Source organism: Alternaria burnsii (assembly GCF_013036055.1).
Source record: "Alternaria burnsii strain CBS107.38 chromosome Unknown 730, whole genome shotgun sequence".
In the NCBI taxonomy this organism is placed as follows: Eukaryota; Fungi; Ascomycota; class Dothideomycetes; order Pleosporales; family Pleosporaceae; genus Alternaria; species Alternaria burnsii.
This window is the reverse complement of record NW_024066110.1, coordinates 1,502,874-1,517,029: the sequence shown is the minus strand read 5'-3', so window position 1 is coordinate 1,517,029 and position 14,156 is coordinate 1,502,874. Positions and strand designations below refer to the sequence as shown.

Below are 14,156 nucleotides of genomic sequence, written 5' to 3'. Positions count from 1 at the left end.
GCGCCGCATAGTAGCATAAACGACATTACACATACTGCGTCTCCCTCCCTTCCAAAGTTTAGCCTGCAGGTAATATGATCTGGTAGATGGCTGTGACGTGGCTAGCAATCAATATACCTAGACGACCTACATGAAAGGATGTGTTCAAAGAGGAGCAAATTACTATGAAAACAGCTCTTCTTCACCTTCAATAGCTCTACTCCATACTCACTCACCCTCCGAGCACATAACAACTCTTTCATCAATCCGAAGTACCTGACACAAGCTACCTGCTCCTATCAGTCCTCATCAAGTATGTAACAGTACTGAGATGTTCTCTTTAGTCCAAAATGAGATATGCAAATATATCTACTCACCTCTCGATCGCTGACTTCCACTCGCTGTATACAGTCAACACCATGGTCATCTACTCCACGATTCTAGGCGCAATCATCGGCTCCGGCGTCCTCGCAGTACCAGTACTTGGCGTACCAGCAGCCCTCGCGCCAGCATCTGTCCCAGCGGCAGCTGGCGCAAGACTCGGCGGTATAGACATGAACCGGGCCTGCCGCGACCAGTATGGCATGGGTTACCCCGCTGGCCGGATTGGAAGTTCATGCAACGACTGGCAATGCATATTGTATAACACGAATTTTGGTGATTTGTACTATCCTGTCGATACTCCTGCAGCATGTAAGAGGCAGTATGGAAACAATGTGTATGCTTGGTGCCAAGGCGGATGGGACAAGTGGTCTTGCTATAGGACATAGACGGACATGAGATCAACATCCACTTTGAGAAGCAAAGCCCTCCTATCGTACTTGATTGATATATCGCTTTCGAGTTGAAACTTTCACGTATTACTGCTCCATGAAACATATTTAGTAAGGACTTTGGGAGTTAAGATAGGAGTTACATAAAAGACTTTATCCATCGATCTTATAGCTTCTAAGACCTCTCTGGCATAATATTCCTGCTTCTGCTAATCGTGGGATAGTGTGTGTGTGTGTGTGTGTGTGGCGGACGGTATAGTAGCACCTGCGCGATGTCAATATAACCCCTTCAACAGCAACAACCTCTGCACATACTATCTCGTCCTTTGACTGTTATCTCTCTACTACTGTCTCTTTAGCATCAACATTCTGGGCCTCGCTCTCCTCCTTGCCGCCCACTTTCTGCTCAACCTCGAACATCGGTTCCTTGTCGCCCACTTCCTCTTCATCGCTCATGTCTTCGTCGCCCATGTCCTCATCGCCCACGTCTTCATCGCTCATCTCCTCTGACCACGTCTCTTCTTTTACCTCGGCAATCTCGCGATCCCCTCCCACCCCGGTATATACTGCTATCGCATGAAGCACATCTGCCTCAGGATCTGGGGCGTCCTCAGGTCGTTCATCGTCTTCGAATAAGATTTGCCTCAACGTATGCAATTTAGTTCCTTTCTTCAAAATGTATAGAGCATACCTTGGTACTCAATTTGCTTCTTTCAAACACTCATGAAGATGATCTGGGGACTTGATTATGACCGGATTTGTTTCGTCATGATGCCATTGCTTCGCAATACGCCAGATGGTTTCAGCCTTGATGTAACAGGAGTATCCCTCATTCCAGTCATCTAGGAGGCATGCAAGCAATGCGAGGCATTTAATGCGGTGGTATCTAGGGATAGCGTCATCGGCGAGTAAGTTGCGCAGTGCCTTAATACAATCATCGAATTCGTGTTGTTTGTGGAGCTCAACAGCAGTGTTGAAGCCTAGGCTAGACTGGCGATCGATTTCTTCCATAGTGACTGTTCAGAATGTGTATAGGGTCGATGTGGGTGTGTGGGTGAGAGAGAGACCGTTTCAGAGGTTTGCGAAGTGTTGGGTAGGTAGCGTGGCGATCTACAGATACTGGAATCTCTAGCTGCACGTGACAAACAAATGCGCAAGGGATTCTTCAGTGTGTATGTCATTCCATGGCAATCGAGATTGTATTTACGGTGGGCCAGTTAGATGGTTAGCATACGTCACAAGGCGATCCTCACCCAGTAGACAGATCTAACGCGTTTGCTCACTTGTGCGGCATGAAATATCTAGATGCATCACATGCATCCAACAGCATTTGCACATCACTACGATAACGATTATGCTTTTGCTGTTGTACACTGAGGCATGTTCCTTGGCTTATCAAGTTTAATCGTTTATACGTAAGGTCTCTTCGTCCAACTGAATTCTCCTTTACCTCAGTCCTGTCTCAATTCGGACCATTAGACGTTCTCAATTTTGGCGTGGACATCGCCGCCTGCTAACCCTTTGCTGCCTTTGCTACTGCTAGTTTTGTACAATGACGCAATGTATATGTGTGTGCCTAATTGCAGTCCAGTGTTTGGAAGGAGCACCGCGCCAAGCAAATTTACCTAGGTAGTCACTGCAAACATCCGCGGATTACACCAACTCTGCTAATGAAACTGTCCACGGACTCTCCACTCCGACCATCGGCTCTGTCTCTCTGCGTATATCAGCAGCAAGTTGACTGTTTCAGAGCGCGATCATCAACAAGATGCTACCAAAGTCGGATCAGACTCCGGCTCCATCGACGGACACTGGCGACAAAAGTCCAGGCCGGCCTGCTAACAAAGCAAAGCAAAAGACCACCTCCAAGGATGAGAAAGGACTATGAGCCAAGAGGTTGAAGAGTGCCGTCCAGCCCATTCAACCTTTGTCATCTGATCCGACCAATCGCGCTTTGGGACCATCATCGCACCTTGATCTGAGCAATCTTGGTATCACAATCGACTAGATAACGGAAAACACATCTCCTTTCGTGGACGTGTTCAAGAACAAAGATTTGAAGCTTGAGGACACTACGCGCAGATCCCCATACGTTCTACCTACGATTTGTAAGTGTATCAGGACATCGGACTCATAAACGGAATAACAAATGCTGACAACATCATAGTTCACGTACAAGGCAGTTGCTCCTTGCCTAGAATTAAGAAGTTCCCTGGTTTTTAGCCTTCTTGTCACCACAACTCAGCTTGGTCAACCAAACAAGTTGCCTATCTGGGATTATCGCCTGTGTTACTCCAAATAGCTTTATCTGGCTCGATTGGGGCGCAGTAAACTCGTTGACCGGCAATTCATATACCTTGAAGATACTTGGTCAGTACCTGTACGGTTGCCTGGTTGTGCCCCGCTCGTTCGTGGCGCTATACCCTGCAAACGCAGAACGCATTACCGGTTTTGCGACGACACGCTGGACACAGCCACGAGCGTTTCCACAATTCACAACAAACACGCGGTACGCAGATGAATCATAGCTAGGTGGCTTGGACCAATGAGGACGCGATAAGGTCATCAGGCGGTGCAGCGGGGCTGGGCTGAGCTTCACAGCTTACTTGTCATCTTTCCGGGGCTCCTTGTTCCAACGAACAGCGCAAGGCATACATTAAACCCATCTGACCGGCCCTTTCTCTACACTTCAACTCTATCTCAAGAATCAGCCTTGTCCGGTTTCTTGAACACTCGATCTACTACTACAACCTCCACACACAAACAGTAAGATGGGTGTACGTTGCGGCCAGCTCCTTGGCTGCCCCTCCATGCCCCGCTGCGTCATAATTGGGCTGACATGTCTCTATGGAACAGCTCGCAAGTAAGATGGCGGCGGCTTCTGCGGCGTCTGGGTATCCTCCGCCGCCAGGTGGACAAGGTGGCTACGTAAGTATTCAAGTGGAATATCGATGCTGGTAATGATTCACTCATGCAACGTAGCCTGGCCAGCCACAATATCAAGCATATCCAGGTGCCCAAGGTGCCGGTGCTCCCGGGGTAAGCCCAAAAAGCTCCTTCTTTCTCTTGTCACTTGCTCTGCGTCGTCATCGCCCATTTCCTACCCGCCACCTAAGACTAGGCATTCGCAAACCTTTTACCTAGTCTCCACTTTGTTTTTGGCTCCCAACTGCAATAAACCCCGCGCCCGCCTGTAATAAATCCACCCTGGACTTGACGCGCCACACTTTGCTCCCGGACCTAGCCACACATGCCTCTATCAAGCAAAATGGCCTCTAGCTACAGCGCTTATCAGCCCAACGCTGGGCAGGCGCCAAATCCTTATACGCAGCAGCAACAGCCTGCACCTCCCATGCCCCCGCGTCCTGGTTCGTACGCGCCGCCACAGTCACCATTTGCGCAACCGACAGCTCCAATTCCCTATGGCACATCTTCACCGTATCCTCAAGGACAGTCGGGGTATAACAGGCCTCCTCCGCCACCACCAGGACAACAGCCTCAATCTCCATATCCTCAGGCGCAGTCTCCGTATCCTCAATCACCATTTCCCCAGTCGCCACAGTCAAACCAGGCGCCTCCAGCGCAGTGGAATCAACCCCAGGTCCCACCGCCCTACGGACAACCACCTCCTCAACAGTACCAGCAGCAAAACCAATGGGGCCAACCACAACAATCCACTTACGGACAGCCGCCGCAGCAATATAGCCAACCTTACGGCCAACAGCCCCCTTATCAGCCAAATGTTCGTACTAATCTAGACTTTCTCGATTTTTTGTCTCCACCCTTGAATTTTCTATACGTACGAGCAGAGACGCAGAGCTAATGGTATTTGTTCAAATTTATATACATACTAACACAATGTCAGGGTGGCCCTCCAGGACAGCCTCCGCAGGGCCAGTATGGCGCACCTCCACCACAGGGAGGCTATGGCGGCCCCCCTCCTCCTCAACAGGTTCAAGCTGGGCCAGCTGAAGTTGCAGGCTACAAACAGTTGCTGCAAGCTTGTATCCAAGAAAAGGGTCTTCAGAACTTCCCAATTTGTCAGAACCTCGACCGGATCGCCCAAGATGCACCCTCAAAGATCAACCAAGTCATCCAGCGCTGGCGTATCCAAAAGGAGATCGCCAATGACATTGTCAAGCTGGCACTATACGACATCGTTCTATACATCGGTAGGTCGCAAAGAACTAAGCTGCTGATCAAGCTGACACCTTCCAGACGACAGTGGTTCCATGCAGTTTGAAGAGGAAGGCAGCCGTATCAAAGACTTGCGCCTTATTCTGGAACGAGTCTCCTTTGCTGCCACGCTCTTTGACAACGACGGAATCTCAGTCCGGTGCATGAACACCGACCTCTCCAATGCTCGTAACCAACAGGGTCGACCTCTCCAAGACGGCGTCGCCACTGAGGCTCAGATCGAAGAGATCATGCGTGGTGTGAACTTCAAGGGCCTCACGCCCATGGGCAGCTCTATGGAGACAAAGGTCATCAACGAGATAGTACTTCAAAAGGCACGATCCGGACAGATGCAGAAGCCAGTACTCGTCATCGCTATAACTGATGGACAACCGGCGGGTGAACAGCCGAACAAAATCTTTGATGTCATCAAAGGAACATACAGACAACTCCAGTCAACGCCCTATGGCCGTGGCGCTGTCGCCTTTGAGTTCGCCCAGGTTGGAAATGATACGACTGCCAGGGCATTCCTCGGTAAACTTGATGAGGACCCTGAGGTTGGCCCTATGGTTGACTGCACATCCAGTAAGTTTCCCTATTTACGGATCGAATTCGTGCTAACACGAATTTAGACTTTGAAAACGAACAGGAAGAGATGATGCGTGCCAACCCACCTGTCGATCTCACACCGGATCTTTGGATCATCAAGCTTCTTCTTGGTGCTATTGACCGAAGCTACGATTCCAAGGACGAGAAGACCAACCCAGCGCCCGGAGGCTACGGTGCACCACCTGGTCAATATGGCGCGCCTCCGCAAGGCTACGGTCAGCAGCCACCGCAAGGCTATGGTCAACAGCCGCCCCAAGGCTATGGCCAACAGCCACCACAGGGTTACGGTGCTCCACCTGGTCAGCAACCCCCTCAAGGCTATGGTGCTCCTCCACAAGGCTACGGCCAACAGCCACCCCCACCAGGTCAGTATGGTCAGCAACGACCGCCTCAAGGTGGTCCCGGCGGATACCCAGGTCAACAACAGTACGGCCAACCGCCGCCAGGTGGCAGGTACTAGGAGTGGATCCATATATCAAAATCCGACGGTCTGGATTCTGAGTCAGACGAGGGCACGGTATGGGATTTGAATAATCCGTAAGATCTGGGAATCATTGCTAGTATTGAACGGCCTCGTGCCATCATGCCATTATGATTTTCCTTCATCGGCGAGAGTTGAGCAAGCTTCATAACTTTTCGGTAAGGAAGGTCTCAATGAAAGTCTAATGATTTCTCTTCATTCTTTTACATGGAAACAAGTATCACGTCTCATCGCGCGTGATCTCTCACATGTCAGCAATTTTTCACGTTGATCGCTAGTGGTATGATGCGGCCTCTGTCAGACATCAAAGTCGCGTCCGCATAGCACTCGCGATACTTCACCTTTCATTCAGTATCGCGACCATTCATGGAGTGCAGGTCGTATAAAATGCCGTGGCGCGGAGTTCCTACAGATTAAGACCAACACACATTTATCAGGTCTGAACAAACTCACACAGACCCAAAGACCATATCTCTTCTATACATCATATACCAAAGACACTAATATACCTCTGCCAACTAGTCTTGCAAATCTCCATGGCGCCGCCTTGATAGCTCCAGCTTATCACATCGTCGTCAAAGTCACAGATCCTTCCTCTTATAGTTTTTACTTCATACACATCCGTGCCATCGACAATGCTACGGAAGTACCTCTTGCTCGCGCTCACCGTTCCATTAGCACCGCAATAAACGACTGGAAATACGAAAACCTGCAATGGAACTCCACTGACCTCAATCGCGGTCTCTGCGTGCGGTTCAGATTGAAATGCGAAGAAGAAAGAGAAAGGGAATGGGAAGACAAAGAGAAGACGCGTGATATACAGAATCTAGCGCAGCAAAACGGTGAGAGGATGCCGGACAAGCGGGAGGCGCTAGCTATGGCTTGTATGATGAAAGTAGCAAGGAGGGCCGTTGGTAAGTCGATATTCTACCAGTCCCGGTGACTTGCCTGTGTTCTGATGAGTGTTTAGGCCACGTGCTCCAGGAAAAGGACTTTGGGGCAATGGGTCAGAAGGAGTTCGTGATCATTAGTACTGAAAGCGAAGGGACAGTTCAAGCGAGCCTGTCTGTGGACAGTAAAGAGGAACAGAGGGTTGTTGCGGGAGTCATTGGCAACGATTATTTCGAGGCTGTTTACGCGCTCAATGATGCAGTAGGTGTTGAGCATAAGAGGCAGCGGAGAGAGGAGCAGCATCGGCATATATCATGATGCTGCTAACAGGCTCAGGACCAGAATCAGATGGTGTACTCTTCCTGTTAACGAAAAAAAAAAAAGCTTGGTCTTGTCCTGCATGTGGTGCCCACATCCGCCCACCCTCCACTGTGACAGTATGTAGGTACATAGGTAGAGAACAAACCCCACTAACGACATCGGAAGAATTCTATCAACGACTCCACACCCGCACAAATGCCCGTGTGACAAGTGCGACTTGGTATTTATACCGTTTGGACTCCATTCGCTGCCCTCTCAGTGTTTAAATTGGTCGCTAACGGCACTTCACCTGAGCTTTCCGGGGAAAATAGATTGGTTAGGCGCACGAAAACCGGGCTCGCCTCCGTCGCGAAGCACGCCGCTGCACGCCACAACCACACTCTGGGGTAGGTACAATATCGCGATAATATCAGCTTGTGCGCCTGTGATCGGATTCTGAGCGATGGAAGATCTTGGAAGTCATATGGTGGATGTCGTGTGTGGATGGAAAGCAACACAAGCTATGTCTCGCCTTGGTGACCATGCCCATTGCTGCTACAAGGCCGTAGGCAAGGGGTCCATGGTCATTTAAAGACACTATACGATGCTTGACTTACCAGATGTAGTCGGTCATTGCGCTCCGTTCCTTATTGAGGAGAACATGAGAAGTCAGTAACACCATCTCAAACCGTGGAAGACATATAAGAGAAGATTCGAACACAGCATATTTCTATCAAAGCAACGACACTCGCTATCTGAAGCTTCACAGATCTTCTCTCCTACAGTCTCTATCATGTACACCTCGGCGCTCTTTCTCGGCGCTCTTGCCGTCCTCCTCGACACCGCATCCGCCCATGGCTTCGTCAAGGGTGTCAACGTGAAGGGAACCTTTACCAACGGCTCTGACCCAGTCTGGTACTACTATGCCAAGGATGCTCGTCCTCAAACTGCAGGCTGGGATGCCCTGAACCAAGACATCGGTTTCGTCGAGCCGAACTCCGTCGGCACTGCTGATGTGAATTGCCACAAGAGCGCCACAGCCGGACGTCTCTATGCCAATGTCAATGCCGGTGACACTATCGAATTTGAATGGAACACTTGGCCCGACAGCCACAAGGGCCCGATCATCAACTACATTGCACCTTGCGACGGTGATTGCACCACTTTGACACCAGGTGCTCTTCGCTGGTCAAAGATTTCTCAGTCGGCTATAATCAGCCCCGGAACCTGGGTCACAGATAAGCTCATTACGGACAAGTTCAAGGTCTCTACTGTTCTTCCAGCCAAACTTGCACCTGGCAACTACGTCATCCGCCACGAGATCATTGCACTCCACGGCGGTCAGAACGTCAATGGCGCGCAACTGTACCCTCAGTGTAAGTTTTTCCACTGCTCAGCACTTAGAAGATGCTCATGATCGATCTAGGCTTGAACCTCAAGGTTGGAGGTAGCGGTTCCGTTAAGCCGTCTGCTGGTGTTCCAGGTACTAGCTTGTACACAAAAGACATGCCTGGCATTGTGTTCAACATTTACACCAACCCTACCACTTACACCTTCCCTGGTCCGGCTCTGTGGACTGCCGCTAACTAAGTCATGGTGTCCAAACGCTGTGTTGGAAACAAACAGGATTGGAGAGCTCTGGGACGCGGGTTGGTGATGTTCATGGTAGACGATGTGTGCTGACTTCTCTTCGTGTCTATACTTGGTCCTCTTGGTAATTACGTAGACCTAACAATCGTTTCTATAGTCTAACCTTTACCCATGCTGGCTGTACTGTGTACGGGAAAGTTCTTGTTTGTTTTTTTAGTTGTACCTAACGCTGAAACAATGTCCTAGAGGCATATGTATCATTTATCAATATGTTAGTGTCTCAACAAAGTTACAAACGCCCTGGGTGCGGTTTGAAGTTGGGGACAACTTAGAAAATATCAAGAGCTTTCACGCACAAGAACTGTGCTCCCTTGAATCGAATTCTTATTGCTACAAAGATGAGCGATTATTAGGGCGATGAGATGATGTTTCGGATGTGTTCCTGACAGGTAATTGTGCAAGATCAGCAGCCTCTACAGGCGCCTGTCTTTACGATGCCTACAGAGTCGAGATCAGTCAAGAAGTGGCCTGAACGGATGAACAGAGTCTTGAAGTTTTGTAGAGGTATATTGCAAGCCTAGCATAGTCCCTAGAACTAAAGCAATAACAGTAGGAGGACTAGTTAGCCAACCATGGGGGTGAAAAACGCCAGACTCCTCATTCCCGTTTTGAACAGTACACTCGATACATGATCGAACAGCTTCTCGCCCAAACTCGCCGCATGCGCATTGCTCTCTTTACTTCCTGACTGTCTTGGCGGCCTTGCCAACAACCTTGACGAGCTCACCGTACGCCTCGTTGAACTCCTCGTCGCCCTCGCCTGCCTTCTTACCCATCCTCTCCTTGCCAATCATGACCACGCTGGTGGGCCTCTTTGTTGCGCTAGCCTCACCAAGCTGCGCGCGGCTCTTGATGTAGATGTACGGTACGTTGTGGTCTTCGCAAAGAACGGGGATATGTGCAATGACGTCCATGGGCGAGATGTCGGCAGCGATAACAACAATGGCGCTGGGGTCGCTGGAAGTACCTGCGCTTGAGGCGGCGGATTTGCGCAGCGCCTTTACGACTTCCTTTACACCACGACGGAGGGTCTTGGATTTGGCGGCTGTAGTGGAAGAAGCGTTAGTTTTTCCTGGTTGCGCCAGATGGCAGGAAGACAAAATAGGAAGAACATACACTTCTTGACAGTCTTGAGGATCTTCTTGACCTCCTTGTCGTTGTCTGCAAGAGGGAATGCAAAGGGAACGAGTGCGCCGCGCGGCTCATCGCTGCCGTCAACGACGTTGACCATGGAGACTTCTGGCTCTTTCTCAAGCTCGGCCTCGAGCGCATCTACCATCTCGACATCGCCCTTGACCTTCTTCTCCTTCTTGTCCTTCTTGCTCTTGGACACGCCATCTGTCTCTGCGCGCTTTTCCTTCTTTTCCTTCTTGTCCTTCTTCTCCTTCTTCAGCCTCTTCTCCTCGATATCTTTCGACATTGTGTAGTTAAACGACTGTAGTTTATCGGTAGGAGTTGGGAATGTAGATGTGTGGTGGTGGCTGGTAATGTGTCGTGCTGTGGTCGGGCTGGTCGCGGAGCTCTATTCGCGAAATTTTGGAAAAGTTCAGACTGGAGCTCAACGCGCTAGTGCTGCAGTGTGGCACGGACCATCTATCAATTTTAGTGCCTTCGCAACCATGGCACAGCACAGCGGAGCACATGCAGACATCACAGACAGATTGCGTTCCAAGTCGTCCAAGTTAGATATATATTCATGTAGTACTGATTGAGATCAAATTGCATTTTCGCTTCATGTCTACTACCGGAATATCCACCATCTCCGTCGCCGCGAAGTCAACCCATGAAATACTGTGGTATATAGAGAAAGAACCTGATGCCACCAGAAACAAAAGGCATTACCAAAGTGGAGGCAGATAACAAACAGGTATTAGCAGAAACGCGTCAAAGGCAACGCTAGTAGCAGGACCGAAGTAAAGTAGTAACGCGCCTAGGGCCAGCCTTCGATAGTCCAGAAATGCCGATGGGTATGAGCGAGGGAAAGATATTAGAAGAATACCAAACGAGAGCATGAGCTCGAGTGTGTAGGATCTGGACCAGACCGCCCTGTGCGCCGAATTACCCCAATCTTGAAAGTGAAATGAGATAGGAATAGACTGATGCTGAATGCGCCAAACTCCTTGCCATGCTCCCAGGTGCGAGGAGACGACGACGACAGGCTGAAGAAAAGCCTACATTCTGTGAAAAGAAAAGAGAGATCGAAACAAGATCGCGAAAGACCAAGGGCAGCGCAAGTGATAGCTCGCGCTTAATAGGCCATTTGCATCTCAAGGACCTGGACGCCGCCAGCAGCCATCGATGGCGTAGCAGACCCGGATCGAGACGACATGGCATCTTCGTAGCCAACAAGGGCTTGTGAATGTAGTTTGAAGGCCTCGCCCATGAGTTTAGTGATACTGTGTTTTGTTAGTGACAAGTCCGAAACATAGATACTAGTTTACATACCCCCAAACAACGACCTCATCGATCATGCTTCCCCAGAGTCGCGCCACTGTGGAGCTCAGCTTTGCACCGTAGACATCTACCGAGTCGTCATCGAATAGGTTGCGCAATTTGTTGTACATTGCTAGCTCCTCTTCGGTAGCTGGCTCTTCGTCGTGCTCAAGGCGGTAAAGCCACAGCGTTAGGATGACCATCAGATCCATACCAGTAAGTGGATGCTCGATGCTCCAGTTGGTAGCAGAAGTCCGTGCGACCCAACGGATGCCTTGCACAGCAGCAACCTCGATACAGTCGAAGCATTCTTGAATGACCTTGATCATTTCCGGAGAGCGCTGAACCTTGTCGCGGGCATTCGTCATGGCAGCAGCTACTTCGTACGAGTCGTGATAGCGGAGGGCTTCCTGAATGGACTTAAGATCGACCACTAGTCGGGCCCTGGTGTTCCTGTACAATGCCATGGCGTTAAAGATGAGTGGGTGACCCTTGTGTGGAGCGCTCAATTGAACAACGACCGTCTCCGGCTCGCATAATTCGAGCGATTTCTCCCAAGTCTCCAGGGCCAAACGCAGCTTGTACTCGGTGACTACGTCCTGAAGAGCTTCAGGGCTGCGCTTGTGGTACCATACTTCGAGGAATAGTGCATTGATCATGACGCGTGTGGCGAAGGCACTGTAGCGCGCAGTCTCGCCTTGGAATAGATTGTCATGTGCTTGACGGAACGTGATAATCTTGGAAGCACTCAGGCTTTCGCGCCATGCTTCGTCGTCAGATACCTCCATGGTCCAGAGCGACTCCGAAGAGGGCAGCTCTAGGGTGTCGAACTCGTTGAAACCCATTGCTGGCGTGTGGTTGTAGGTGAGAGTTAGCAGACCAAAGAAAATGTAGACTGCATAGTAAGTTCTGCGACATTGCTCATCGACGACCCATTCTTCATGGTTTGGTTGAGCGCCATCACGGGCGTCGGAGCGAAGCTTGAGTTCATATCGGTTTCCTGCAACCATCTGCAGTTTGTTAGTGGCTGTGATGAGCAGGGAAGGTAAAAACATACGTTGGCAAGAAGACTCTTGATTGAACAGGCCCACTCGAGTCCTTTTGGATCACCACTCCAGCTGCTGAAGATCATGTTAAGCAGGGTACTCTGCATAGTCCACAAAGGACATTTGCGGGAGCTGAAGTTCTCCTTGTTCTGAAGGAATTGGTTGACTAGGACCTTTGATCCAATGTGCAGCATGTAAGCCTGATCCTGATCAAAGATGTACAAGGCACCTATCGATAGCACGGCAAGTAGCAGCGGGGCAGACACCTCAGTAGGGTTGAAGGTGGCGGGATGCAAGAACGGCAGATGGTGATGGAACAGATCAAAGTACGTCTTCAACAGGCGGTTCAGCGTGTTCAGACTAGGCAGGTGGAACGTCTCCAAGAGCGCGTTTTCACTGTCATACTGCTTGATGTTCTCATATATCCTTGCGCACTGCTCCTCCGAGTCTAGCTGAGGGGCGCGGGTCATCATCAGAGCCTGGTTGGGGCCGGGCGACTTGCGGTAGTCAACAGGCGACACAGGTCCCATCATGGAGGGATAGGGCGAGAGAGCACCGGGGGTGCCCAGCCCGTTGCCGCCGTTCATTGCTGAAAAAGTAGGGGCGAGACTATCACTACCAGACATGGTGCGCTCCATTAGTGGTGGCAACTGATGAGGATGGGAGCCGAGTGCGCTGGCGCTGTTGAAGGCTGAGTGCGTGTTCGGCGAGGACTTGGGCTCTGACTGGGGAACCATTGAGTCTCGCCACGGCATCTGAGGCAGCATGTTCTGGCCTGGAGCGGTGTATGGGATGACAGGCTCCATCATGGATGGACCTGTGGGCGATATGACGGGCTCGTTGTGCTCGGGAATCATCTCGGGTTCCTGACTCGCCATTGCTTTGTGATGGAAGTCGGTCATCAGCATGGCAGCGGCGTTGAGGTCTTCGTCCTCGTGCATCGCATCGTTGTCAGCCTCGATGCGCTCGAGCGTCGTCGCACTCTCGACGGGCGCGGCTTTTGAAGGCCCTTGGTCGGCCGCCTTGGTGTTTGTTCGTCGCTTCTGTTCGCTGGGGAGGGGCGCCCCGCCATCCTTTGCGTGGACGGTGCGGTCGTGGCGCAGGAGGAGATCACGACGGACAAACGTGGATCTGCATTTCAAACACCTGATGCGAAGTCAGTACATTTCTCGCCATTTAGCTCGTACAAGGGCGTCTGCTTACTTGAAGGGTCTCTCTTTGGTATCTGTGGTGAGGGGCAAGTTAGCGATCTTCTTTCTCTTGTCTTCCCCGCAGCGCGCATCCACGTCGCGCATGTCCCGCATCAACAAACAGCCACCCCGCCCAAAACAAGCGCATCTCGATCGCGAATACAGAGAATGAAATAGGGTAATACGAACGCGATCTTTCGTGTCTCGAACGATGCTCTGACCTCGAGAAGGCTCTGTTGCAGAACTGGCATTTGTACTTTTCCCAAGTCAGTGCATGTCTCACACGCATTTCGGACAGGCACAGCTTACCTTCTTCTCGGGCGCGCCCGTCTTGCGGACGGCGGGCGACGAGTTAGACGCCATCTCAATGGATGCGGCGTATGGTATGGAATCGTAGCGGTGTATGGCCGATGATGGGAGATGCTGCGCAATGGCCAGAGGACGCGTCTCGTCAAAGTTCGTTGATGGGTGTGGTGGAACAGCTGTACTCCTCGTTCATCCCGTAAAATTGCTATAAACAATGGTGCAGCACCGGAATGGCCGGTGGGAAAAGGTGATATACAGGCGTCAGCGCCGTCTGGCAGCGTGCGCAATGATGGAATGATAATCGACGTGGGCGTTGAGACGG

At 50.8% G+C, this 14,156-nt stretch overlaps 5 protein-coding genes across 5 annotated transcripts; 2 read left to right on the top strand and 3 right to left on the bottom strand.

Moving 5' to 3' along the window:
* Nucleotides 1-398: 398 nt before the first annotated feature.
* On the top strand, nucleotides 399-899 carry GT037_003926 (uncharacterized protein; the record flags this gene model as incomplete). The annotated part of the gene is made up of 2 exons (XM_038928973.1): nucleotides 399-672; nucleotides 892-899. The coding sequence occupies 2 exons, from the start codon at nucleotides 399-401 to the stop codon at nucleotides 897-899; spliced, it is 282 nt and encodes a 93-aa protein (XP_038788680.1).
* A 186-nt stretch (nucleotides 900-1,085) lies between these two features.
* GT037_003925 (uncharacterized protein) lies at nucleotides 1,086-1,763 on the bottom strand (the record flags this gene model as incomplete). The annotated part of the gene is made up of 2 exons (XM_038928972.1): nucleotides 1,086-1,443; nucleotides 1,495-1,763. The coding sequence occupies 2 exons, from the start codon at nucleotides 1,761-1,763 to the stop codon at nucleotides 1,086-1,088; spliced, it is 627 nt and encodes a 208-aa protein (XP_038788679.1).
* Nucleotides 1,764-3,523: 1,760 nt separating this feature from the next.
* GT037_003924 (uncharacterized protein) lies at nucleotides 3,524-8,799 on the top strand (the record flags this gene model as incomplete). Its single annotated transcript, XM_038928971.1, has 11 exons — nucleotides 3,524-3,529; nucleotides 3,609-3,680; nucleotides 3,735-3,791; nucleotides 3,997-4,494; nucleotides 4,618-4,924; nucleotides 4,971-5,513; nucleotides 5,561-5,990; nucleotides 6,622-6,932; nucleotides 6,989-7,176; nucleotides 7,949-8,585; nucleotides 8,636-8,799. The coding sequence occupies 11 exons, from the start codon at nucleotides 3,524-3,526 to the stop codon at nucleotides 8,797-8,799; spliced, it is 3,213 nt and encodes a 1,070-aa protein (XP_038788678.1).
* A 737-nt stretch (nucleotides 8,800-9,536) lies between these two features.
* GT037_003923 (ribosome biogenesis protein nhp2) lies at nucleotides 9,537-10,279 on the bottom strand (the record flags this gene model as incomplete). The annotated part of the gene is made up of 2 exons (XM_038928970.1): nucleotides 9,537-9,904; nucleotides 9,976-10,279. 2 exons carry the CDS (start codon nucleotides 10,277-10,279, stop codon nucleotides 9,537-9,539), a joined length of 672 nt encoding a protein of 223 aa, XP_038788677.1.
* Nucleotides 10,280-11,107: 828 nt separating this feature from the next.
* GT037_003922 (uncharacterized protein) lies at nucleotides 11,108-13,891 on the bottom strand (the record flags this gene model as incomplete). Its single annotated transcript, XM_038928969.1, has 6 exons — nucleotides 11,108-11,255; nucleotides 11,305-12,302; nucleotides 12,350-13,484; nucleotides 13,542-13,676; nucleotides 13,750-13,784; nucleotides 13,838-13,891. The coding sequence occupies 6 exons, from the start codon at nucleotides 13,889-13,891 to the stop codon at nucleotides 11,108-11,110; spliced, it is 2,505 nt and encodes an 834-aa protein (XP_038788676.1).
* Between the last annotated feature and the right edge of the window lie 265 nt (nucleotides 13,892-14,156).